Source organism: Poecilia reticulata, chromosome 1, assembly GCF_904066995.2.
Source record: "Poecilia reticulata chromosome 1, P_reticulata-male-v2, whole genome shotgun sequence".
Lineage (NCBI taxonomy): Eukaryota > Metazoa > Chordata > Actinopteri > Cyprinodontiformes > Poeciliidae > Poecilia > Poecilia reticulata.
Window position 1 is genome coordinate 8,143,277 of NC_088830.1, and position 27,199 is coordinate 8,170,475.

General features: G+C 38.2%; 3 protein-coding genes and 1 long non-coding RNA gene across 4 annotated transcripts; 2 read left to right on the forward strand and 2 right to left on the reverse strand.

The window, feature by feature from the left end:
• The first annotated feature begins 11,507 nt into the window (after positions 1-11,507).
• On the forward strand, positions 11,508-15,033 carry LOC145550536 (uncharacterized). Its single transcript, XR_014086439.1, has 2 exons — positions 11,508-11,577; positions 13,438-15,033. It is a non-coding gene; the product is annotated as an uncharacterized LOC145550536 (long non-coding RNA).
• Positions 15,034-15,619: 586 nt separating this feature from the next.
• Positions 15,620-20,875, reverse strand: wdr83os (WD repeat domain 83 opposite strand). Its single transcript, XM_008423777.3, has 4 exons — positions 20,715-20,875; positions 20,056-20,161; positions 18,960-19,057; positions 15,620-17,691 (listed from the first exon to the last, which is right to left on the reverse strand). The coding sequence occupies exons 1-4, from the start codon at positions 20,762-20,764 to the stop codon at positions 17,625-17,627; spliced, it is 321 nt and encodes a 106-aa protein (XP_008421999.1). The 5' UTR covers positions 20,765-20,875; the 3' UTR covers positions 15,620-17,624.
• Positions 20,876-20,971: 96 nt separating this feature from the next.
• On the forward strand, positions 20,972-24,801 carry wdr83 (WD repeat domain containing 83). Its single transcript, XM_008423650.2, has 10 exons — positions 20,972-21,145; positions 21,373-21,487; positions 22,035-22,155; positions 22,399-22,504; positions 22,622-22,670; positions 22,956-23,082; positions 23,188-23,255; positions 23,354-23,462; positions 24,036-24,150; positions 24,271-24,801. Exons 2-10 carry the CDS (start codon positions 21,385-21,387, stop codon positions 24,448-24,450), a joined length of 978 nt encoding a protein of 325 aa, XP_008421872.1. The 5' UTR covers positions 20,972-21,145; positions 21,373-21,384; the 3' UTR covers positions 24,451-24,801.
• Positions 24,802-26,069: 1,268 nt separating this feature from the next.
• LOC108166132 (persephin) lies at positions 26,070-26,679 on the reverse strand. The gene is made up of 2 exons (XM_081612423.1): positions 26,601-26,679; positions 26,070-26,506 (listed from the first exon to the last, which is right to left on the reverse strand). The coding sequence occupies exons 1-2, from the start codon at positions 26,677-26,679 to the stop codon at positions 26,070-26,072; spliced, it is 516 nt and encodes a 171-aa protein (XP_081468549.1).
• Between the last annotated feature and the right edge of the window lie 520 nt (positions 26,680-27,199).

The window sequence follows — 27,199 nt, forward strand, 5'->3', positions numbered from 1 at the left end:
AGCTAGCAAGGGTGTTTACCGACCACCTCAAGTCATAGAACGTGACTCGAACTATGGCAGAAAAATCCCGCAAAAACAAATTTAAAAAGAACTACATACAAGCAGGGGCGGATCTGCTGGGGTGGCATTTGCCACCCCAAATGAGAGCCTTGCCACCCTTGTTGCCACCCCAGCTGGCGACTATGAATTCAATAAATAGTTATGGTAAATCGGACATTAAGTGCATGTCTGATTTGCGCTTAATGTCCGATTTGTTATCGGAATCTCTTTTTTCCGATAACATTGAATGCAACATAATGTAACCTGACGTCACCAGCTTGAATTTACCAAAATTCGTAACTATTGTCAAGGCCCTCTACTTTGAAGGCAATATTATGCGAGTAAAAATGTCGAATATGAACAGCGCTTGTTATCTTCCCTGCGTTCAAGTTTTTTCTACTCTTTGTGCCGTTTTTTTAAATAAATGAAAGTGTGCAATATCGCCACCATCTGATCTGGAGTGTGAACTGGAGCTAATGCCGTTGATTATCAGGATTTACATCACACATCTGAAAATGGATTGGGTACTGTTGAGAAAAATTATTATTTTGAGTGTTTAACACAGTTTAAACCTTTTAGAACGAATTTCTTAAGTTTGAACAGGTTTGTGTGAGTGATTTAAAACCCGAAGAACTGTAGGATCTGCAGGAGAGCTTCAGCTCAGACCCCTGGGGTCTTATCATTAAAGACAGGAGGTCATAAATTAACATATGCAGGAAGGTGGAGGACAGAATCACTTGAATTACTGTGAGAAAGGGAACTTTGGTCGGTTCACGTAACCAGGATGAGAAATCTTCCAGAACTAACATCTGACATGGTGCAAAAAAACTGAATATAACAGAAAATGTTTTAAATCACTAACATTTAATTTGTAAGACATTTTTCTTAGTTATTAATAGCATGTTTTGACTAAAAATTCTATTATCTTGTTTTAGAATTAATTTAGTTAATGATGAATGTATTTGAAATTGTATTATTTCTGACTATATTAGAGTCACATGAAAAGGTTTTGTTTAGTATTAGAAAATACTTAGGTTTATGGTGAATGAATGTCTTAATTCTTATTTGTTTCTAATTCCTAATTAGAACAGGAATTGTACTTCATTATTTTCTGTTTATTATCTATTGCTTTTGGTTTGATATCAGAACTAAACTTTGGAGATGCTGAGTGCAGAAGAACAAGTTGGGTTTTTGGAGAACTTTACATTGAATTAAAATAAAGTATTAAAGGTTTGTTCCGGGCAGAGCAGAAGAGAAACCAGAATTTCACAGCTACCTGTGAGGTTCCTGCATCTGTTTCTCTTTGCCCAGATGGCTGTAGAGCCACGGGAGGCCGGATAGTGTTAAGAAAATAAATTTAAATAAGTTAGTTTTAGAATTTATCATGACTTGATTGAAATACCATAATTATAGTTTAAATTTATAACATATTCTGACCTATTGATATATTTTACTGTAGTTAAAGCAGATGGTTTGTCAAGATCTTCTGATCTGCTCTTTGTCTGTTGGGAAACAATCAGTAGGAAGTTCTAGCTTTTCACACTGATCTGTGAAAAGCCATAAACCACCATGAATTCAGAGAGTCTGCTTCTACCTTATTTAACAAAAGGTGTTTGATCTTGCGACCAAACTGCGGGACTTTTTCTAAAATTTAACAGGGCCAGAGATGTCTTCCAATTGGTCAAGTAGAGATACGCCTTATTTGAATACATTAAAGAGGTAAACACACCTACAGGTATAAAAGTTTGTGCACAAGGGAAACAATTCAGAAAAAGCTGATTTATTTTACTTCTGCACCAGCTCTTTCTCCAAGGACGTCCTTGATATTTCTTTGTCTTCTTGTCTCAGGTAACAATGTTTGTATCTGTGTTTCTTCAGTTTCCTGTACTATCTTATATTTACTTCTGATTGGATTAAATCCTGTAATTCTGTGACGTCAACACGCATTGTTGTGTTTTTGTCCCCGCACGTGGCCACGCGAGAAAACCCGGGATCAAAAGGAAGTATCAGAGCCAGAGTTTTGCTAAATTTAACAGTAATATAAAATTCTTCCTTAACATTTGGGGGCTCGTACCGGTTCCGAAGTTTCGGACGTGCGCCTGTGGGGACTTTTTAATTCGTCTGGGTCTGACGCTGCGGTCTGGTAAGCCTGTGTTAAGTTTGCGGGCGGCGCCGCTTCGTTTGACACTTCCGACTTCCCTTTGCTGTGCGACGCCGCAGAATTATGGAATTCTCTGCAATGTCATAGAAAATTCCCCCCGAAAAGAGCAAACATAGTTTAATGTTAATGAATGAATACACACTACAGGGAGCCGGTGGCGGGCTCAAACAGGGAAACGGCGCAGTCTCTGTCTCAAGCTAGGCTTTAATTTGTGGCCTGCAGGAATTTTACTGTGCCTGTAAACTAACAAATTTAATTGGATTTAATTTTGTGTGTTCTAGTTGTAGGATTGGCTTGATTCGGCCAGGGAATTTTGCTCGTTCCTCAAGGACTGATAATTTTAAGGGTTAAATTGGCTGAAGAGACTTTTGATAAATTATTATTTGGCCGGGTTTTCATGTCGCCTTCTTCGCTGGCTCTTCGTAAATTATGTAGCTGGGCGGATTGATGGAAGAACATATTGAAATTGAGTTTTGACCCGACTCTGAAAATTGAGAAGTTGTTGGGAATTTCTTGCGTTGCAGTAGAACTATATTTTAGCCGGCTCCAAAATGTGTTCCTCTTTTCTTCGTTTTTCCTGTTACCTGAGCCTGTCTCTCTTGTTCTCTCTTTTTCTCTGTATCTGTGCTGTTTGTATGTAAAGAGCTCTGTGTGTCTGTGGCGCTGTGTGAGCGAATCAGTGTGAGTGGGACGCTGCGTTTGAAAACTGCTGTTTGTGTGAGTTTGGAATTTGTTTTGTGCGGCGCTTTTGTTGTGACGTTATTATGGATGCTGTGTTGCACAGTGGTGTTATTGGCCATTCCTATGGTCTGGGTCCGTGGAAATCTTTGAATGAACAGATCACAGGTTTACTTAGCGTTTTGGAACAATTGGGGTGGAACACAGTTAAAGTGACGGCAGACGATTTGAAACGGGAAGTACTACAACAGCATAAACTTTTAAATACCGAAATGCCTTTGGGCCTAATTTTAAGTCAGGCTTTGAAACGGGCAGTCGCAGATGAGACTGCAGCCCGGTCAGACCTTCGTGAGGCTGGTTTGTTCACTAAGGGAGCCGCTTTTAAAAACCTGGAGAAGGCAGAGCAGATCAGGCACGAATGGGCTCGTTGCTTGGTTTTTTGGCAAGGAACAGTTCATCTCCATAAACAGAGCTTTAATGTAGGGATTGTTTTCCCCCTCTTGGCTCCTTTGTTTATTCCAAAATTTACTTGGGACCTTACTAATAGTCCCAGACTCTATTTGGACAGGGGTATTGAAATCTGGATTAAACATACGGGATTACATCCGGCTAATCATTCGGAGCAGAGGGAACAATTTCGTCAGGCGATCCTAGCTGGTGTCCCTTCTTCTGTAGCTGAAAAGATGACCCAAAATCGGGAGCTGATAGGTTGTGATCATGCTGAGTGGGAGAAACATCTGTTACATCATTTGCATATGTTTCAGGATGCGGAGAGGACTGAGGTTGATGAGCTGGAGCGGTTAAAGAAACAATTGCTTAAGCTTCAGATAAAGGAGGCTAGATACAAAGTGATGAAACATGAAAAACGAATGCAGGTGGGAGTTGATGCATTATCAGAAAATTTTCCACCTGTTTTGGGTCGGGTTCCTGCTCCAGCAACATATTCTGGCCCTCGCATGTATGCAGCTGCATCTTGGCAGAATTTAGCTCCAGGCTGGCGTGGCACAAGGAGAAACGCACTCGGTTTTTCAGGTGTGAGGGGTAAGGGTCAACAAGGTGTGAACTGCAGGGACATGTGTTTTTATTGTGGTGAACAAGGCCACTGGGTTCGACAATGCCCACACAAGCTTCATATTCCTGTTGGAGGCAGTACGGCTGACATATAACTGCCAAGAGAAGCACCAGATCCTGCGTCGGTCCCATGATGTGATGCACAGTGCAAACAAGCTGGACGATATTGACACACACGTAGGACCTTTTGATCTGAGATCACTGCCAGATCTCCTGATCGACGTCAAGAATGATGGACATTTGTTGCCATTTTGTGGTGGTTGTAGGAGTGGCACACTCCATACTGAACACTGACCTCTCTGACTGCATAAAATCAGTGGTTCTTTTCTCTGCAGTACGCTGGACTCTGCCTGTCGCCACATTTTTGCACACGCTTGTGCATGATTTTACACATGGACATTTTCTGCTGCAGTTATCAGTGGAGCACCTGGATGACAGCTGGACACGAATGAACACACCAAGCTTTGGTCCTGCTTCTCACTTTGGAAACCCTAGATCCGAACACTTGTGTTCTCTGGGCTGATTTTTGACCTTTTCCCATGCCACCCTGTTTAAATTACTTAATTGGACAGAATACTTCCAGGAGTAGTTTGATGTAACTTTAGTAGGTAGTGCCTGGAACATGTTTTTGCATTTTTGTGCCTAAGTAGCTGTTGCTGGTGCATGAGTTTGACTCAAAAGCATACTAGAAGTGGCAGTGCCTTATGGTCTTTTGGCTCTGCACTCTGGCTCATAGCCTTAGTTATTGGGAGGTGTAATTTCATGCTCCCTGTTGATTCTAGACTGACGATATAGTCCTGCTCCTCGCTTTTTCTTCTCCCATCCATGAAACATATGAAATATAGTGTTCTGGGACACATGTCCCACTGACTTGGGGCATGCTGACATCACACCTGTTGCTTTTGATTTTTTACTGGGTCCTCCTCTTTTGGTCGTTTACATAAGTCTGCTGCAGTGGAGGGGACAACAGAAGCTGGCCCGAGTGTTACTTATTAGAGGTCAAGCTTTTATTCAGTAAAGAAAGGAATGATATTTTGTTAAATGCACTTACACTGTGTTCTTGGGTAAAGGCTGCACATAATTGTTATCACATTCAGTTAGTGAGTGTTATACACTGTGTACATCTGAGCTGTCAGTCTCCAGGAACAGAGCTTCTTTTAGTTTTGATATTTTTTTTTTTTTTCATTTTCATTTTTGTTGTTTCAAATCATTTAGATGTCTGCAAGTCACAGAGCTGTGAGTTTGAATCACCCTGGGATATGACTGTGGTGGACATGCTGCACTTTCTTTGTATGGCTAGGAATGGTAGGAACTATGCTCCTAGATTATCCTGATAACGATTGGCTCTAACTCGTTGCCATTTGCAATTTAGTTTGGATGTTTCTGTGGCTGAACTGAGTGCACACAGTTCTGCCTCAGAAACAGGGGGAGAGCACATCTGAGTGCCACAAGTGAAAGATTTGAGAAGTCTGTACACAGACGGTTCCTGTTGTAAATATGAAATAAAAGCAGCATATGCACTACTTTAAGATTTAAGTGGTGAGTTTCAGGAACAGAACCAATCCATAAATTGAATTTTGTTTGTGTGGCACATTTCAGTAGCAGGGCATTTCAAAGTGCTTTACATAATTGAAATAAAACAGCATGTGACATTGAGTAAACAGTGAGATAGAGAGATTTAAAAAGATACATATATTAAAACCCACACTCCTTTTAGGACTTGAGTTTAACGACGTTTAACTGGGACTTTAGTCAAAAAGATAGAAGACAACAAATGCAGGGTTCTTAAAAAACGCATAAAATATGATACTGAAATGGAAATTGGTAGAAGCATTATTCCTGTGTTAATTTGTTATTGTGATTGAAACAGGGGTCATGAAGAAAGCAGGACAAGAGTGACAGCAGAAGGCGCTGCCACTGACAAACGCAGCCAAGAAGGCTGTTTGATTCTTGTCATTCCTTTAAATGGTAAGTATTAGAACTGAAGCAGGTGGAATAGAATCATCTGTACAAGATATTTTAACACAAAAAGGGGGTGTCACCACTGGAGCTTTCTGATGAGCAATAAGGAGTCAGTTAATGACCGACTCAGACAAGGACTGAATGGTAAGGTGATTCTTTCTCCGGATATGAGACTCCAGGTTCTTCAAGAAGTCTATGGACTTGGCATGAAAGGATTTCACAGGTGATGAAAACCTGGAGCACAGGTGGTATCTTTTCTCAAAGACGGGGTTAAAGGATAGATATGCTGACGCTGGTAGGTATTAATCCCTCTGGACGCAATACTCAAGATACCTGGAGGCGTGGCCAGCGCAAAGAAGACAGCAAAGCTTTCATATTCTGCTTGATCAATCATTATATTCCACGCTATGGATTTCTAACGAAGATCAGGTGAGTAAATGGTACTCCTTTTAGGAATCAAGATCTGCAGAATGTGGAACAGATGCTCGGATTGACCCATTTATTCGGTACAGTATATTATCCCCAATCACAAGGCAAGGTTGAGAGAGTAAATAAAACAAAATTGGCTATAAACTGTGCACAGTCTAAATTTAAATTGGGTAAATGCATCGCTTATTATTGGATGTTTGTTTGAATGTCCATTAACAAATCAACAGGGTCCATATGAGCTCCACACAAGAAGGATGTTTCCAACACCTGCACTCGGATTCCAGAATGGACAGGTGAACCTGCACATTTATTTCATAATTATGTTTTTAGTGAGTCACAGGTTCTGGCAACAGAGTTTGCAAAATACCAGACGTCACAGGAACATCGAGGCTCAGGACCAATTCCAGGAATCGACTGGGTGCGCCTTAAGGTCATCAAAAGGAAGTGGTCTGAACCCCGCTTCACTGGACCTTACCGGATTGTGGAGAGGACGTCGCACGCTGTCCGTCTGCAAGGGAAAGGAGACACCTGGTTCCATTGGAGTCACTGCACAACAGCTGAGGAGCCACAACGCGCTCCGAGACGTACAAGAAGATCTGCAACTTCAGACGAGGAGCGTCGGCAGGCACTTCCCAGAACCGAGGGGGATCGGCAGTTCCAGACAGGAGTGTAGCAGGGATTCCTGCCACGACCACTTTTATCTCCAGGGCTTCAAGGTTTGAAAGGCCCGGACAGGCACAATAATCCTGTTTCCGGTGTCCTTAATTGAAAAAGGAGATTGCACCTTCTCCTTAAACTCACTGTTATATTGGCACAATAAATCCAATTTTCAGTGAGCAACGGACACTCAGGTGGGAACCTGAGGTTTAAACCCGACGAGGAAATCAAGTTACAAGAGGATCATCACCGTTAACACATCTTCTCTCTTTTGCGTATTTTCGTCTTTTCTTGCGAACTCAATGAACTTTCGTTTCTTTTTTCGCGCGTATTTTTAGATCATTTCTGGACGAAGAACTTCTTTTGTTTTTGAGGAAAGACAAAGAAGAAAGACACAGACTCTAAGACTATTATTGAATTCTGTAAAAAAAAGGAAATGTGTAATTGATTTTTATGTGTTCTAATTTCTTTTTCCTTGACAGCTTTGTTTTTGGTGTTGCTTTTTACACTGTTGAAGGATTGTAATTGTTATGATCAGTATTGATTTTGTGATTAGTGTCCATCTTTGGTAAGTTTTGTGTACCTCAGTCATTTTTCCATTTTATCATTTTTGGGTGATGATTTGTAATGTGTTTTGCTTGTTTTGAAATAATTGAGTTATAGGATTTTTAAAAGGTTAATAGGTATTTTTACATTTAAATTGAGATTGTTACAAATTTTTGCAATACTTCAGGTGAGTATTAAATTACTGGACAGAACAAATTTATCATCTACAGGTAAAATAAGGAGTTTAATTTTAGATGCATAAAACTGCTAAGGGTAGCAGAGGCCCACTTGCTCCGCCTCCCTATCAGATGCTTTACTGTGGTGCTGCAGATGAGGGGGATGTGGAGCTGAGGGGTCCTGTTGAAAAGGGGGACTGTATAAGAAGGTAAATGTTATTCTAGTACACGGAATTTTTTTTGTTCCTATATTGGAAGGCCTAATCAATTTATTTGTGAGGTCTGTGTATCTCAGACCTCAAAAGGGGGACTGTTGAGAAAAATTATTATTTTGAGTGTTTAACACAGTTTAAACCTTTTAGAACGAATTTCTTAAGTTTGAACAGGTTTGTGTGAGTGATTTAAAACCCGAAGAACTGTAGGATCTGCAGGAGAGCTTCAGCTCAGACCCCTGGGGTCTTATCATTAAAGACAGGAGGTCATAAATTAACATATGCAGGAAGGTGGAGGACAGAATCACTTGAATTACTGTGAGAAAGGGAACTTTGGTCGGTTCACGTAACCAGGATGAGAAATCTTCCAGAACTAACATCTGACATGGTGCAAAAAAACTGAATATAACAGAAAATGTTTTAAATCACTAACATTTAATTTGTAAGACATTTTTCTTAGTTATTAATAGCATGTTTTGACTAAAAATTCTATTATCTTGTTTTAGAATTAATTTAGTTAATGATGAATGTATTTGAAATTGTATTATTTCTGACTATATTAGAGTCACATGAAAAGGTTTTGTTTAGTATTAGAAAATACTTAGGTTTATGGTGAATGAATGTCTTAATTCTTATTTGTTTCTAATTCCTAATTAGAAACAGGAATTGTACTTCATTATTTTCTGTTTATTATCTATTGCTTTTGGTTTGATATCAGAACTAAACTTTGGAGATGCTGAGTGCAGAAGAACAAGTTGGGTTTTTGGAGAACTTTACATTGAATTAAAAATAAAGTATTAAAGGTTTGTTCCGGGCAGAGCAGAAGAGAAACCAGAATTTCACAGCTACCTGTGAGGTTCCTGCATCTGTTTCTCTTTGCCCAGATGGCTGTAGAGCCACGGGAGGCCGGATAGTGTTAAGAAAATAAATTTAAAATAAGTTAGTTTTAGAATTTATCATGACTTGATTGAAATACCATAATTATAGTTTAAATTTATAACATATTCTGACCTATTGATATATTTTACTGTAGTTAAAGCAGATGGTTTGTCAAGATCTTCTGATCTGCTCTTTGTCTGTTGGGAAACAATCAGTAGGAAGTTCTAGCTTTTCACACTGATCTGTGAAAAGCCATAAACCACCATGAATTCAGAGAGTCTGCTTCTACCTTATTTAACAAAAGGTGTTTGATCTTGCGACCAAACTGCGGGACTTTTTCTAAAATTTAACAGGGCCAGAGATGTCTTCCAATTGGTCAAGTAGAGATACGCCTTATTTGAATACATTAAAGAGGTAAACACACCTACAGGTATAAAAGTTTGTGCACAAGGGAAACAATTCAGAAAAAAGCTGATTTATTTTACTTCTGCACCAGCTCTTTCTCCAAGGACGTCCTTGATATTTCTTTGTCTTCTTGTCTCAGGTAACAATGTTTGTATCTGTGTTTCTTCAGTTTCCTGTACTATCTTATATTTACTTCTGATTGGATTAAATCCTGTAATTCTGTGACGTCAACACGCATTGTTGTGTTTTTGTCCCCGCACGTGGCCACGCGAGAAAACCCGGGATCAAAAGGAAGTATCAGAGCCAGAGTTTTGCTAAATTTAACAGTAATATAAAAATTCTTCCTTAACAGTACTTTCTTAAAAATTACATCATGATTATCATTTTTTTTTATTGTATGCAATTTTAATAAATAGTAAAAGATAATTAAGGTACTTAAAAATTCATACTTTTTAGGTACTTAAAAAGTATGCCTACATATTACATTAAACACACTTTAAAGGTGCCTAAAAGACATACTTCTGCATATGTATCAATTAGTTTTATTTTGTAATCATGGCTGCATCACGCAGCCATCAAGTCTGCGTGATGCAGACTTCTGCCCAGGTCCCTCTTGAAAATGAGATCTGGATCTCAATGGGGTTCACCTGGTTAAATAAAGAAAATTAAGGCATACTTTATTAGCCTAAAATTTACACTGAGATGTAATTTAAAACATACTGAAATTAATCATCTAAAGTAGTGTTAAGTGAATTTTTAAAAATTATATTTGAGCATATATGTTTAAATATACACAAAATATTTTTAAATATACTTGAGAAAGTGTATATTTACACTTGGGCAAAGATATATTTTGTTCACTTAAAGTATACTTTTATTTAATATATTAAAAGTGTATTTTGGTACAATTATGTTTAAGTGTGTTTAAAGTTCTAATTTCGAAATTGGTACAAGTATACTTTTAGTATACTTCAGATATACTTATAGGTAGTACACTTAATACTTAGTATACTTAGAGTGTACTTTCACAAATTTAAGTATGTTTGAAATATACTAAAGTATACTTTTTTTCACCTGGGTGAACTGAGCCATTGTTTGTCATGTTTTACCCACTGGTTATTTATTATAGTTTCACTGCAGCCTGATATTTTATTGGGGAATCAAAATAATCTTATCATTTACTTATTTATTCTTTTATTTAAAAATCTGGGGTGCATTTGAGTACAGCAACTCAGATACCCCAAAATAAAATTGAGTGAAATCAAGCACTTTCAGAAGTAACCTGTAATAAACAAAGTCCATCTTTGTCATAGCATAAACACCAATGTTTACACTGTTTTTCAATGCTTCCATGCAATGCCTGTAAGGCACCTATTGCTCTACAACAGTGTTTCCCAACCCTGGTCCTCAAGGCACACTGACCTTTTATGTTTTAGATGTTGCCCTGCTTCAACACACCACATTCAGATGATTGCAAATCTGCAAAACTCTGTTAATCAGCCATCAATTGCAATCTTGTGTGCTGATGATGCAGGGGAGCATCTAAAACATGCAGGTCAGTGTGCCTTGAGGACCAGGGTTGGGAAACACTGCTCTACACCTATAATTAATTTGGTGTTAAGAGATGAGCTTTTTCTAAAGGTAATGAACTGCAATGAAGTATAAATCAGATTTTTACTTTTGTGTTGAATGTCTGTTATACAATATATTTACCACTAAAAACAAACAAAAAACAAAAATTTTCTGCAAAATTCAGCAACTGCATAGTTCTCGTTAAATAGTGTAAGATAAGTAGTAGGCCTATTTCAAAAGAGCAGAAGAAATCTTATGTTTTTTGAACAATAACAATATTTGTTGCTAAATTGTTCCTAAGAGATGGGTGTGTTTACTGGTAACCAAGTGCCACGAAGTAAACTTAAGATTTTTACTTTTGCAAAATGTACCAACGGTAAATGCCTTCTATCTAATCAGGTAAGTTTTATTTCGAAAGAGCTTATGTTTTATAAACTATATAACTTGCTATTAATTTGGTTTTAGGAGATAAGCGTTTTCTACTGGTAACGAACTGCAACAAAGTAGAGATTTTTACTTTTGTGTTGAATGTTTGCTTTATAAAATATTTAAAACTGACAAAAAGAATGAACTTTTCTACAAAATTCACCAACTACACAATTCTTAAGTATAAAATAAGTGGTATTTCCAAAGGGCAGAAGAAATATGTTTTTTGATCAATACGAATTTTTGTTGCTAGCCTGTTGCTAAGAGATGGGTGTGTTTACTGGTAACCAAGTGCTACGAAGTAAACTTAAGATTTTTTACTTTTGCAAAATGTACCAATGGTAAATGTCTTCTATCTAATCAGGTAAGCATTATTTCGAAAGAGCTTATGTTTTATAAACTATATAACTTGTTATTAGAGATAAGCGTTTTCTACTGCTAACGAACTGCCACGAAGTATAAGTCGAGATTTTAACTTTTGTGTTGAATGTGTGTTTTATAATATATTTACCACTATGACAAAAAAAATTAACTTTTCTGCAAAATTCACCAACTTCTTAACAACAATTCTTAACAAGTATAAAATAAGTGGTATTTCAAAAAGCAGAAGAAATCTTATATTTTTTTGATCAATAAGAATTTTTGTTGCTAATCTGTTGCTAAGAGATGATCGCGTTTTCTGGTAACCAAGTTCCACAAAGTTCCATAAAGTAAAACGTCTGAGAGAGAGCAGAAGAAATCCTATGTTTTTTGAACAATAACAATTTTTTGCTAATCTGTTGCTAAGAGATGAGTGTGTTTACTGGTAACCAAGTGTCACGAAGTAAACAATTAATTTTTATTTTTACAAAAGTAAAAATCAAAAAGCAGTGCACACACATTATCACAAACATTGCTAATGTAACTACTGCTCACATTAACAGTAGCCTTTTTCCTAAAATCATTTTGTTTATTTATTAACCATGTTTAGCACACTGTATGGAGGAAGTTATTGTAAGACAACATGCTAGTTATAGCCCACATGCCACTGGCTGCATATAGGCTAATATCACCATTTTGGCTAATTTCAGCTTGTACACTAATTTTAACATACTGAATGGAGTAAATCCATGTTACTCTGCATGCTTGTGATTCTCCACATGCTATTTAGTGCTTTGCAGCTAAATAGCTTTGCTATTTAGAAAGCAAAGCTATTTGCTATTTAGCTTTGCTATTTAGCAGATAGCTTTGCTATTTGCTAAATAGACATTTGCCGAGGCTAATTAGCCTCAATGCTAATTAGCCTCAATTAGCATTGAGGCTAATTTTTACCATCAGAGTGCTGGGTTCCAACCGACGGGCACACTTTGGCAGGCCCCGTTTAAATTTCTTCAGAAATTATGTAGTTATAACAAACTGTTCTTGATATTGCCTAATGTTTTGTGATAACGAGTATAGTCTACAGAACAAAGACAGAAATATTTACAGAAAGAGATGTTCAAGCAGAATCATTGCAAAGGCAGAAATGAGAAAAAAAAACACCATTTATCTTAAACTCCTAAGAATTGGCTTTAACTCTTTTGAGTAAAAAGGAATTCTGTTAAAAAGCAGAAACACCCGCTTTAAAAGCAGCCTTAAAATGTTCCTTTCTGTGAGCACCCTATATATCATCTGATATTGTTCGGACAGGTTCAGATCTGATATCACTTGCCTTGTTATATTTCCTGTTCCCAAGTTCTCTGACAGGGCCCAGATAACGAGTCAGATTTCTAAGTTTTAAAATGTTATCAGAAAGGTAGAAAGTTTGCAAATTATTTTCCTTACACTTTACAGTTATGCAGCAGTTTTTGTGTTGATCTGTAGTAATCATCTGGGTTGTAAAATATTTTGAAATTTGTGGCTGCAGCATTGCAAATGCTAGAAATAATTATGGGATGTGAGCACTTCTGCACATCATGGTGCTTGTTGGAGAGCCCTAAATATTGTATGTTCATGTTATTTCCCTGAGTTACTCCACATATACTGTTACAGAAACTCACAGTTTCAGTGTTGGGGTCACATTGTATTTGGGAAACGTTTGATAGTTGTGCACATAAGAAAAAAATAATGTAGTTTACTGCAAGGTGAAACACTAGTTAAAATCAAACCTACTTCAAGATACTCAGACAAAGTATATATATATATATATATATATATATATATATATATATATATATATATATAATCCCTTTTCACCCTCCCGCAGGTGTACTCTTTCATCCTCTTGGCTCGAGTTCTCTACCAGAAGCCTGGGAGCCGCAGTATCTTGGCTGTGCCTAGAACTGCACATTTCTGGACTGAGATGTCTGATGCTGTTCCTGGGATTCTGTTTTGGCCACTGCTCCAGTTTGGGGGTGACTGCCCCAAGGGGCCCTGCGCTCCTCGGCCCTGTAGACGCAGGGTGAATCCTAGCAACCTGCGGCCTCTTTGCCGAGAGTACCAGACGCCAGCTGATGGTGTAGACCCGCCGATTTCTGCCAGGATCGGTTTGGTAAATGCCTGGTCGCTGACAAATGAAACTTTGGCCTCTCATTGATTTGATGTTTTATTTATAACAGAATTATGGACAAGTGGTTTGGGTGACTCCAGCATTTTTAAAGAACTTGAACCGCGGAACTGCGGCTATTTTAATGCTCCAAGGATGTCGGGGTCCGGTGGAGGAATAGTGACTGTTTTTAAAAGTTGTTTTACTTGTAAGCAGTAAAACAACTACTATGGGATTAGCTTTGAGATCAGCCTATCTGAACTTGGCAGCTCTCACACTGTGCTGTGTGCGGCAGTCTATCGGCCACCAAAGTACAACAAAAACTTTATAAATGACTTTTCTGATTTCATGGCTGATATCATGCCAAGGTATGACCGAGTTCTCATTGTTGGTGATTTTAATATTAATGTCTGTTGTCCTTCTTCACCTATGGCTCAGTCATTTCTTAATGTTATCGATTCTTTTAATTTTGTGCAGTTTGTGACTTGTGCTACCCATGAGCATGGTCGCACACTGATGTTTTAATTTGAATTGTCGGCATTAGAATCACATGGGGCAACATTAAAATTTTACTTGTTTATTATAACGTGGGTTATATTAAAATCAAAGAGGATGAGATTATATTAAATTTTAATTAGATTTTCATAGGAGGATGACTTAATATCACGTAAATTACATTTAGAATTTAAATTTACATTTAGGATTTAAAATTAGTGTAAAACCTACGTTTTCATTAACATAAGCAACATAAAATAAAATTATTCATAATTATCGTGTTAGGCATGTCTAAAATTGAAATGCATGCTCTTATTTTGCAGAGATGAATTTGGGATTAAAATAATTACATATTTAAACAATTAGAAGAAAACGGTTACTTAATTACTTAGAAAACGGTTTGGTATCCCGCTGGTACTTTACCATTATTTCAAGTTCATCCTTTTAAAGTTTTGTGAAAGATGACAAAACACATAGATGACCGTCTCCCTGGCAAGGAGAGGTTACAGGGTAACGTTTCCTACCTAACAGAGGTAAAACGATAAAGGGATGAATGCCAGTGGGTTTTTGTATCCTGTGTATATGATTTTGTTTCATCATACAGAATAATGTTTCAATGACTGAATGAATATGTAATGTCTTAAAATGTATGGGATAATTTTTCACTTCTCACTATAAAAATTGTAGAAATGTCCTTTTATATAAGACTCATGTTGTCTCTGCCTGGCAGAGCTTTCCATCCAGAATTGCTTCATGATTGATTGTCCTACTCTGTATTGTGCACAATTCATAAATAAACCTGATTGAGTGATTTTACCTGAACAGTGCTTGGTAATATTTTTTTTCCACAACAATGGACAAAAACATTAAAGGCTCTCAAGTAAAAGGCGTGGCGGTTTTAGCTAATGTTGGACCAATGATCAACATGCTAACATTAGCATATTAGCCTGCAAAGACTTTTGTGTGTCATTCTTTTTAAAGAAAAATCAATCTTTAACCATATATGCGAGTAGTAAAGGCATACATGACACATGAAAACATACTGAAGACAAATAACTCGCCTTTAAAGAAGCTCTGCTCCTTCCAATGTTCAAGTCCACAAACGTTCTAGAAGCTTCCCACAATTTCCTGTGCACCGCTGAGCTGACGCATTCACTCCAGTAACAAAAATAGTCAACTCCAGTTTACTCAAAATAACATAGTCTTGTACTTTTCTCAGGCCAAACATGTACATTACTCACATTACTTGAGTTGAATTAGCAATTTAGTGAGACTTGATAAAGCATACAAGCCTAATTTAAGTAAGAATAGGTAAGCCAAGATACTGCGCAGAACCCTAAAGCTCCCAGGCCTCTGGTATAGGACCGAGCTCAGAGGATGAGAGAGAGAGAGACCAAGAGAGAATCAATCAATCAATCAATCAAATTTTATTTGTATAGCACATTTCAGCAGCAAGGCATTTCAAAGTGCTTTACATAATTAAAATAATAACAGCATGTGACATTGAATAAGCAGTGAGAAAGAGATTTAAAAAAAAGATAAAAACATTAAAACCCGCACCCCTTTTAGGACTTCAGTTAAACGTTGTTTAACTGGGAATCTAACCCTCTGGGACTTTAGTCAAAAACATCGTTTGACAAGGACTCCAACCTCTAGGTTTTTAGATGAACGCTGTCAACTGGGACTCTAAACCCCGTAGGACTTTAGTTAAACGTCGTTTAACTGAGACGTTTTCCGGGGGGCTTTACATCATTAAAACGTAAACAGTGAGAAAGAAATAAAAAGAAATTAAAAAGTAAAGATAAAGAGATTTAAAAAAAAAAACCCATCAAAACCCGCACTCTAACCCTAATTTAGCCATAAGCAACTCTAAACAGGTGGGTTTTAAGCTGAGATTTAAAGGCACCCAGTGTTTCAGCTGTTTTAGAGTTTTCTGGAAGTTTGTTCCAAATTTGTGGTGCGTAGAAGCTGAATGCTGCTTCTCCTTGTTTGGTTCTGGGGATACAGAGAGAACCAGAAGATCTGAGGGGTCTAGACGGTTGGTACAGCAAGGGACCAGAAGGGATATAGGCAAATGCTGCCACCCCTGATAAAATCCCTGCCCCCTTCTTGCCACCCCATAGATATTTTTCTAGATCCGCCCCTGCATACAAGATTAAATAGTCCTGCCACGACAAAGTTAAAGACCTGTAATTAACTTACCGTTTTTAAATGAATTTGACATTTTAAACCTGTAATTTTGCATACATTTTATAAGACAGGGTTATTTATACCCCATGGGGTTTTTTTTGTTCTGTACCATCACCAACCTGTCTTGCGCACATGGTTTGTGTAATTGAAGAACTGGACAAACCCTGCTTCACCGCTGTCCGACCGTGACATTTTCCGCGAACCTTTTCAGTATCGCACTAAGATTGCGAAGGCAAAGGAAATAAATTACCCCGTCGACTAATATCTCGATTAATCGATGGGTGTAACTCCCCGAGATCACTCCTCACTGCATTAGATTCAATATCCTTTCCTAGTTATCAACAAAAGGCACCACTAACTCAAAGAGTAGAAGGAAAAACAATCACCACAACGGGCAAAGGGTGTGAGGTTTGACGGCTTGAAAGACAAACGAGTCAGTTAGCAGTCGGAGTCAGGAGAAAATATAGTGGAGCTTGCTGAAACGTGGCAGAAAGCCATGCAACTGTGGTGCCCAGTCGGCAAAGCTGCGTCAGAGCCAGCCCTGGAGGGACGTGAGTTATATAGCATTAAATCAGTCTCGCGTCCAGCTGACTTCCAGGTTCGTGTCTGTAATCAGCAGAGCTACTCATGCAGTTAATGCAGTCAGTGGCTTCAACAAATGAGAAACGAGAGAACGACAGACAAAAGACTTTTTTAAGGTTTATGAGCATACATTTTATTGTGAGGGTGATTTAATTCAGAGGGTTTCAACATTATCGGCTTTGTAAAATACCACCATCCTGTCAGACAGAACGGTTTATGCCAGTTTTGATGCAACTGAAAAGAAATGAAGGTTTTAATTTATGTGATTCTGAGCAAATTAACATAGTAAAAGTAGAATAATCCGCTGTTGCATTAAAACGTGTATAAAAGAAAGTTTGTTTCTTAGGCATCCCAAAATCCCTCGTCACACTTTTTAGACACATACTGGACAGCGGCTTTTTGTAAATAACCAGACCATTTTATTCAGAAAAGTATGCAAAAAAAGCTAATATAATATTTAAAGATTTCATCAGTTGCTAATAGACGTCTCCATTAATTTTTTGCAAAAAAAAGTATGCAAAAAAAGCTAATATAATATTTAAAGATTTCATCAGTTGCTAATAGACGTCTCCATTAATTTTTTGCAGGGAGATGGAGGCAGGTGTGCCCAGCTTCTGCTTTCTTTTGTGACTGACCCTTGGTTACCATGGTGGAGACATTGGCTGTGGGTTCTGGAGGTATGACATCACTACGGCTGAGATAGACAACCTAAGAAACACAAAACATTGGATGTTAAATGTGCAACCTTGTTGTAAAGTTTAACAGAAATTTGGAAACAATTATGTTTATCTAACCAACTTTAATATACAGATCAGGAATAACATTATGACTACTAGTCTTGTGTGCTACTCCCTCATACAAACAGGAACTAGTGCCCTTTTGAAAGAGACCACTGCCAACTTTGTCTTGATTAGCATATAAAAACTCTTCTTCAAAATTTGGTAAATAGTTTTTGTCTACACTTATTTTAAACAGAAAACAAAATGCAGGAAATAACTGTTTCATTGCAGTCTCTTATTATTGTTTTATAAAGCTCTCATATACACATCTGAGTGTTTTTTTTATAGAAAAGCTACTTTTTATATATAAAATGAAGATTAGGGATTATTAGAGATTATAAAGTCAGACATTCACCACCATTGAGTTGGTAAATTTAAGAGACATGATTTTGTGTAAGTGACGCATTCAGGCACTTTTCCTGTGTCAGTAAGACAGTACAAACTCGATGCAGTCCACATCGCAAATATATGACTTTAGTCTCAGAAAACTGTTCTTTTCCCCTAATATATATATATATATATATATATATATATATATATATAACAGATTTTTCATTTTGTAATGTCATAGGATATTCTAATCATAGAATAAATAAATTTATGGAATTTTTCTTGCACATTTACAACTGATAGGATATTGAAATTTTTTTGTAAAAAAAAAAAAAAAACATTTTCCCAAACAAATTTTTCAATTTACAATGCAAATACATCTTAAGTTTAACATCATGAATAAAAAAAAAATATCAAGATTTTTCTTATAAACATGTACAATTAATCTAGAAATGTCTGTGTTTCTTGGCAGCAATGTACAATGTACCCCCATTGCCATATTGTATTTTTCATTGATCTACCTTGGCCATAACACAAAGTTTCACACTATTAACCTCAGTGACAGTCACCCTCCACAGCACGTTTACCCTGTTCAGGTCCTTTACCTTCACTTAATGACACCTGAGATACTTTAATTATATCTTGGCTTTGGACCAACGTCCCAACACTGGCTCTGAACCAACTTTTACTCAAGTTCCTCGATTAGCAGTTTTCTGCTGAGCTAATCATTCTGCAGCACCAACGTTAAACTTATTATGGGCTCTTACACCTAACACAAGCTTAACAGTTTAACATCTCAGTCTAATTGGCATAAGCGATACGTATATAAATCAACGTAATATAGAAAAATGAAGTTGGAGTACTCACATAAAGCTGCTCATCATCTGTTTGGTGTCTTCTGAACTTCTGGAGTTTGCAAAGCTGATGAAGGAGCAGTAGACGGCGATCCAGGCGCACCACTTCAGCTGAAACACACAAACTTTTATTTCATTTTAAAAGAAAATAAGAGCGTTTTTGTTGATTTTAAATCGGTTACAATAAACGACTTCACAAGGGAGTAAATCAAATTGGAATACATGCATTTGACTTTGAACTGACTGCATAAAAAGGTCCATAACCAGGATAGTTCTGTTTGGTTCGATGGGCGAAATTTGTCGCAAATCCTATATGAATAAACTGAACTTAATCTCATTTATGAAAAAAATACAAAATATTACCGGAGATGGATAAGTTAATCAAACTAAATTTGCATCACTGAACTGTGCGCACCAGTTTACCACAGGCTGCGGGTAGCTAATGGTGTCCCTTGTGTTGAAGGTCAGCAGCTGCCCTTCATCCCTTTATTTAAAAGGTGAGTTTACCTTTAATCTTCTAAATGGAACAACTGGGATAGACCAAGGTCTACCCTTCATGCCTATCAGTGAAGGGTAGCAGGCTTCCAGCGGGCGCAGATCAACACCCACTGAGACTCGGAACAATAGAGACGGGAAATGCAACTGTGTAGCTGTGAATAAAGACGCATCGATAAACTCTATGGTGACCAGGAGAAAACCAGTTTCAGATCCACTGGCCCTGACTGACAAACATCTCCATCTGTTGGGAATTATAGAGAAATGCAGGCAGCCTTTTTGGACACTTTAGAGCTAAGATATAACTCTACTATTTTTAGAAAACGTGCAAAGACTGCTTTTAGAGTTACTTGGACAAACTCTTTGTCTTTGTTTTGAAATATCTTGAGTAAAATTCTTATTTACAATGAGATTTCTCTCACAAACATTGGTGAAAGTTGACCTATGGCAAAAAAGCTGGGAAAGACTTTTCTTGACTATTGCTGATTTTAGTTTTTAGAAAGCAAACCGGATAATTTTAAGTAGATTTTGGCTTCAGAGATCAGCCACAAAACTCTGATTGATGGAGATCTAGCTTTGAAAATGCACACAGTTATTTTTTCTTTTTTTTTTACCTTAAGCATGAGCCCACACATGCTGAAGATCATGCCGAGCAGGTTCATGTAGTCAGGAGTGGGGTCCTCTAGTGTGGGGTTGGTCTCTGTGCTGGGGGGCTTGTATCTGCAACAACAAAACCGTATATTAACCAAAATAAGAAGAAAATGAGACCGTAATAGGCACAATAGACTTTTATCATACTTTTGTACATCTTACTGTCCGGCGAGTCAGGAACAAATAATGCAATTTTGAATGATAATTAAAAGGCACGTATCAATTTCTTACCACAAGCAGCTACACTGCCCTCTTGTGGATAGTCTTCTAACATATAAAACATACAAATAAATGCTTAAATTGGTCCAAGAACTTCTTTAAAAAATACCAGAGACGAGCTGATACAACTAAAGGCAACTCAAACCAGTGAAATTTAAATTGTGACAAAATTTAGGTACACCCTGACAATAACTTTTTGTGTAAATGCCACCTGACTTTAAACTCCAATAGTTAATCATTGTACTGTTATAATAACTGTCGGCTTTATGGCTTCTAATCACCTAGTACTAATCCCACAGTAAAGTCCTCACGAGTGACTGGGTTAGCACTAGCTAGCTGTTGTTGGTCAGCTAATTCATTCAGCTTGGTTTGCTTTTTTAAAACTAACAGACACAAAACTCACCTTAAAATCTTATTTTGTCTCCTCGGGTCCGTCATACTGTTAGTAGACATGTTTAGTTATAACTTTATCCTATATGGAAGTAACGGGAAGTATATTTAAAAGTCCGCTTAGCGACCCACAGCCTTCTCGGTTAGGGGAAAAAAGAACAGGGATCGTTTCCGGTTACTTTCAATATAAAAGCTTTGGACAGCTTATGGGAGAACGGAGGAAAACAGTTTTTGAACATTTATTTTGAAAGTGCCGTTGAACCCCAGCGTGTATTGCTTCCGCGTACTCTGCTCGTGCTAGCAGTCACAGCGAGTGAAATAAGAAAAACTAAGCTGTTGGTGGTGTACAAAGCTGCGGATTGATTTACTTTTTTCAACTGCTTTAAACAAATACAGAAAATGTCTTTTCCCGAAACACTACCTGGTTAAAAAAATCTCCAGCAGGTAACCTCAAAAAGTTACTTTTGACTTATGAAGTAAACGTATATCAATGCTGTAGGTCATATTTTTCGTTACTAATTAAAAGAAACTTGCTCAGGACTTAAAGCTCCATCAACACTAATTTAGAAAAAAAAGTAAAATTTATTCTTACGTAAAGTAAAAATACTGAACATGAAATAAGCCATGAGGTATTTTGTGTTTAAGTGTGCCCGACATGCTTCACTTCACAGGTCCTATAACTAATGGCGTTTCCTCAACCCAAACCTCAGCCTCCTCAGCTTCCTCAGCATCTTCTGAGGACCATTAACTGTCAGCAAGGAGCTGTTAGAGCCGTTCGCTTCAATGGTACGAGTCGTCATAATCCTAGCTTTTTACAATTGTTTTTAGACATTTGCTGCTTTTCTCCCCCCCTTCCTTTGTAACCTGCTCCTTTTGTATTACTAGTTTCAGAAGGTGTGGATGGAGTCAATAAGCGGCAGAAATAATAATAAATCAGTTTTATGTCACTCATACAAACCTGGATTAATACAACAGGCAGATTGGAATTGGCAAACAAGAGGAGTACAGATAGCATATTTCCCTCACATCCAGTTTTAGATCAGTTTAGAAACAATATTATGGAGACCCAGGGCTAAATCGTGCGACCCGGAGACCCTTTAGTCCTCTACGGACTGTCACAGGTGTGAGTCCCACTTCCTCCCACCCCCAGTAACCTGCCTTCCTGTCTCAACACTGTCATATAAAGACCACTAGAACCGGAAAGAACTGTAAAGACAAACAGAAAACAATACTGTGAATATTTCAGAATTTAGACAAAGGCATAAGAAAACACAGCAGTGTATGACAAGACGCTCATGTCCCTCTTTCTCTCGTTCGCTGTACATTCTGCCAGTGGATGGAAGCTACCTGCTGTCTTGCGGCAGTGACAAATCCCTAAAGCTGTGGAGCGTTGGCCGAGGGACGCTGCTGAAGACCTACAGCGGTCATGGATATGAGGTTCTGGACGCCGATGGGTGAGGGCGTTTGCTTCGGTTTTCAGAAGTAATTATTTGTGCACAGGATGGGATTCAGAAAACATAAAGAGTGAATGCCAAAAATGCGGGAAGTATTAAGACGAAGACGCAATAGGCGATGCTGTCTTTAATCATGATGATTTTAGGGCAAATTGTCCCATTTAAACCACAACATCCGACATTCAACACACACCCTCTGCAGGAAATAACAGGTATGTTCCTTCTCGCCTCCTGTTTTGACAGTTCCTATGACAACAGTCAGCTTTGCTCCTGCAGCTCGGACAAAACTGTGATTCTGTGGGACGTTGCAACGGGTCAGGTCACACGCAAGCTCAGAGGACACGCCGGGGTGAGTTAAAATCACTTATTGTATTAAAAATGTAAACAGCGCTGGAAATCCTACATGAGCCTCCATATTTTGATCCATCATTGATACAATTTTTTTTATTTTATTCTCTCTTTGAAGAAAGTTAACTGTGTGCAGTTTAATGAGGAGGCAACGGTCATTTTATCTGGTGAGTCATCGCTTGTGGAAAATGTCCACTATGTACTCTGGAATAAAGCCATTTTGTGCTACTGCTGGGTCACGAGTTGGAAGGTTTTACATTTCTGGTGTTTATTTTTCATTTATGCAAATGCATTTTTTTAAATGTAATTTTCTGCATATGTGAGTTCTCTTCTTTTTTTCTTTTTTTTTAACTTTAATTATATGTAGTGTTTCAGTACTCTTTTCATGTAGCTTTTATTTCTGATTTTTATGTTTGTTTGTTTTTTTTTTTTTGTCTTTCCACATCATCCAGGCTCCATAGACGGCACAGTGAGATGCTGGGACACGAAATCCAGAAGAAACGAGCCCATCCAGGTTCTAGACGAGGCTCGCGACAGCATAAGCAGCCTTAAAGTTTCACAACATGAGCTGCTCACTGGGTCAGCAAATCATAAATGAATTGCTACATTTATCGCTAAGAAGCCATTCCCCTCCTAGAGTTCTGACGGCGTTCAGTGACAGAGTTTGCCGTTTCTCGCGTTTAGGTCGGTGGACGGCAGAGTGAGGCGTTACGACCTGAGGATGGGGCAGCTTCACGTTGACCTCATCAGCAGTCAGCAACTTCATTTCAATGTTTTTGTGAAATTCATTTTGAGCGGGGGAAATAAAAACCGAAAGTCGTTTATTACTGTGTACGTCTGTGCGTTCCAGGTCCCATTACATGCGTGTGTTTCAGTCAGGACGGGCAGTGCACCCTGAGCTCCAGCTTGGATTCAAAAGTGAGACTTCTGGACAAGAGCACTGGGGAAATGTTGGGAGAGTGAGTGCTTATATATATTTAATGTTTGTGGTCTCATAGCATAATATTTCCTATCAGAAAAAGCAAAACAAGAGAAAAAAAACTGCTATAAAACTGCAACGGTTAGTTTGTATTCATTTCCTCAGTCTTTTTTGGCATTGCCTTTGAACTGTATGACTTGGATCAAACACTTTGCTGCCACCTGTTGGGTTGGTGCAAGCATCCTGCTTTTTGCATCAAATGTAACTCGATATAAGTTCACATTTTACTGATAAGTTTTAAAATGTTAGGTATTTTTAGATGTATCAAGTTCACATTTCGTATCAGACTGGCCTCCAGAGTTGATATCCTGCTGAAATATAAGTTGAACCTGTGCGATACACACAAAAAATATCTATTTGTTTATCGTTTTTTTGTGTTAGAACAACACATTAAATATATTAGATGTGATTTGAACAGTTAAAAAGAACCTAAGTCAATAAAACGTGTTTATTTTTACTTAAAAAAGAGGGTAGTTTTAGCTGGTGTAAATTGCTTTAGGTAAATGATTTGCTTTGACATCAGTATTGTGTCTGGTGATGTGGACTCGTGTAGATACACTGGACACAAGATGAAGGGCTACAAGTTGGACTGCTGCCTGTCCAGTAAAGACACCCACGTGTTGAGCTGCTCAGAGGACGGACACGTCTACTGCTGGGACCTGGTGGAAGTAAGCGGGAAGTTAAACAGCTTCACTATCCTCTTCAATGTTTACATTTTAAAAACTTTAATATGATCTTTTAAGATTGAAATCTGACCAAACATGTCTTGTGTCCGTATGGAACCGAAGGGATCGTTGTCGTTAAAGCTGCCAGTGGGAAAAGCAGTCGTCCAGTCGCTGTCTTTCCACCCCACAGAGACCTGCCTCCTCACAGCCATGGAGGGCCGCGTTCAGGTGTGGGGGGCACAGCCAGAGGAGCCACAGCCAGAGGAGCCACAGGACGACACCCCGGTCAGTCAGAACGGCTGAATGGACTTTAATTCCTCTGTTGGAGACGTAAAATATTGTGACATGAACTAAAGAAATTTCCTTATTTTCTGATATTCACCATCTGTCCTTGTAAGCACAGGGCTTTTCGGCTGGAATTTGCTCTAAATTAAGAAAATATGGGACCTTGTCCTGTAGTAATCCTGTCAGACATGAAACATTTGAACCTTTGAAGTGTCATTTAAAAAAAAGACCAACATTTTTCTCTTATATAATCTGATATTGATCTGTGTTTCATTGGTCAGTCAGAGATGGAAATATTAACCAAACAAGGTGCTGAGCTAGAACTGATAAAATACTTGATCAAAGGAAATAAATCACATATCACTCTTGTTTTTGGGGTTATTTGCTTTTATCTGGGTTTGCTTGACAGTGAAGGTGAAGTCGTCAAAACAGTTGAAACGAGACAGTGGAAAAATCAAAAATATGCAGATAAATTCTGATTGTTTCACCTGTTTTGAATATAAATTTTTCATCAACCACAATAGTTGATTTAAAAAAAAGTTTAATGCCGTAATGTAACAAACTGAACTGAAGTTTTTCTATACCCGGACTGCCCCCCTATTTTTTTTACTATACCTAACCTGATGTACACTATTGTGATACATGATAGAAGAATAAAACCTTACAGACTTCTTGTCTCACTGTGGAGTTTGAAAAGAAAAACCTTGCATTTCTCTAAGTTGATAATAATAGTGAGAATAATTTAAATATTTTAACAGTATAACTGAAAAGACTCCACATGCATGCAATTTTTTTAAAGAGACTGAAACTCTGCAATGTCAGCCGATTACTACAAAATGAAATGCAAATTTCAAGAATTATACAAACTGAACAAAAATAAAATATTTAGCTGATGTAACGTATTGCATTATGCATATTTTAAAAATTCAGCTCATTTAACGCATGTTGATGCAGTCGGCATGAGGATAGTGGATTTTGACCCAATACAAGAAAAATATTGTATTTGTTAATGTAAGCTGAAAAAGCTCAGAAAAAGCATTATTGATAGAAAACACAACACACACAGCATAAATGAAACCACATCATGTTTAATGCATTTTTACATTAACTGAAAAAAAAGAAAAAAGTTAATTTTAATTAAACGTGACTCCATTACAAAATAAATTAACCTGATCTACAAAAAAAACAAACATTAAATAAATAAATATCTTTAGTTTTCACATATGTACACTTTATGTAGCTGAACAATTTTGGAGCTTAATTCAGCATCGTTTGTAAATTGGGAAACATTTCTAAAGAGCTAAAAAAAAATTTCCATGTTTTTTTTTTTTAATAATAAATAGATATTAGCTTATTTACAATTATTTTGTAATTCAAGTTAAAGCATTGGTTCCATTTTTTTGCCTTAATTCAAAATAACATGAACTCACAAAGCAATGCTTCCTGGATATCTAAATCGTGTCCCTCCTGTCTATTATGGATAAAACACAGAAATCTGAGTCAAACATTAGAATCTGCTTATGAAGGCTCTTTTCGGAGGAAAAAAAAAGTTATTTTATAAGTCAAATTGTCCTCTCCGCATATCTTCAGCTCTCTCCCACCTGCCCCTTCTTTATTCCCCTCGATTCGGGCCATTTTTAATCTGCACAGCTGCAAGTGGCGGCGGAGAGTTTCTCCACCTTGTGCCAGCGGTGCGAGTTGTCGAGGAAGGCCATGTCCTCGTAGTGAGTGGGCCTACAGCACGGCACGCTGTGCCACGGCTCTCCGGGAGCCAGCTGCGGAAGCCGCCCGCTGAGCAGCAGGTTGCTGAGCGTGAGGTCGTAGTTGGAGCGGGCGCGGGGGCAAGACCCCCCGCAGTACTTGAACAAGACCGTCTCGTCTGAGTCGTAGCCCAGCCCCAGGTCCCGCACCTGCAGCAAGACGGAGTGGAGGCCACACTGGGAGTCGGGAGCGGAGCGCCGCATCCGGACCGGGACTGGCTCGTCTCCGGAGCCTTCCCTTTGGATTTCTTCTGTTGTTAAAAATCCGCTTCTTCTGTCCTCGTCTGAAGGCGACACGGGTTTCTGCTTTTGGCCTGGAAAAGACAAATTCATCGACCTTGTAACAGCATGCTTCCTTAACTTATTTGTGCTATCCCTAAATCGATGGGTCACGACGTCCCTACTTACCAATCAGAGACCTCAGCCAGAGGCCTTCTACCTTGCCGATGCAGAACAGAATCACGAGAACCTTTAGAAAGGGTTTCATGGTCACGGGTCTGGTCTTCGTCAAGTTCAATCCCTCGAAACAAACCGGAGACGTCTGCGTGCGTCCGTCTAGAAGTGATGCCTTAGATGAAGACGAGTCACGAACTCCAATATATATACCTCCGGGATGAAGAAGAGGGGCGGATGAGACGAGGAGGTGTAGGGGGGAGACCAGACACTAACCCGTTACTTGCCAGTCAACTCTTTCTCGCTCACCTGAGACTGACGCGGAGTGAAAGGAGGAGCAGGCGGGCGCTTGACCCAGAATTTGTCCTGTTGGGATTTTATTCGTTGGTGTAAATCACAAAGTGTTTCCCCCACAGGTGTTTTTCCAAAGGAAGCCGGCCACTAATGGTATGGGTTTCCAAAAGGTTGATGGTTTTATTATTTAATTATTTTTTAAAGACATTTTGGACAGTTAAGGTACAATAAATATGAGCGATGAATGAATCAGTTCAAAGCCAGACAGATACGCTCATGAATTAAATATCTTTGAGACAAAAATGCAAAAAATTACGAGT

Bases quoted from the DNA above. Each gene is read 5' to 3' on its own strand.
- wdr83os (XM_008423777.3), bottom strand. From the start codon at position 20,764: ATGTCTACTAACAGTATGACGGACCCGAGGAGACAAAATAAGATTTTA. The intron at 19,058-20,055 runs GTAAAAAAAAAA...TGTGTGTTTCAG, and splicing joins TGTGTGGGCTCATGCTTAAG to CTGAAGTGGTGCGCCTGGAT. The intron at 17,692-18,959 runs GTGAGTACTCCA...TGTGTTTCTTAG, and splicing joins CAGATGATGAGCAGCTTTAT to GTTGTCTATCTCAGCCGTAG.
- LOC108166132 (XM_081612423.1), bottom strand. From the start codon at position 26,679: ATGAAACCCTTTCTAAAGGTTCTCGTGATTCTGTTCTGCATCGGCAAG. The intron at 26,507-26,600 runs GTAAGTAGGGAC...TGTCTTTTCCAG, and splicing joins CTGGCTGAGGTCTCTGATTG to GCCAAAAGCAGAAACCCGTG.
- wdr83 (XM_008423650.2), top strand. From the start codon at position 21,385: ATGGCGTTTCCTCAACCCAAACCTCAGCCTCCTCAGCTTCCTCAGCAT. The intron at 21,488-22,034 runs GTACGAGTCGTC...ACATTCTGCCAG, and splicing joins TAGAGCCGTTCGCTTCAATG to TGGATGGAAGCTACCTGCTG. The intron at 22,156-22,398 runs GTGAGGGCGTTT...CTGTTTTGACAG, and splicing joins GAGGTTCTGGACGCCGATGG to TTCCTATGACAACAGTCAGC.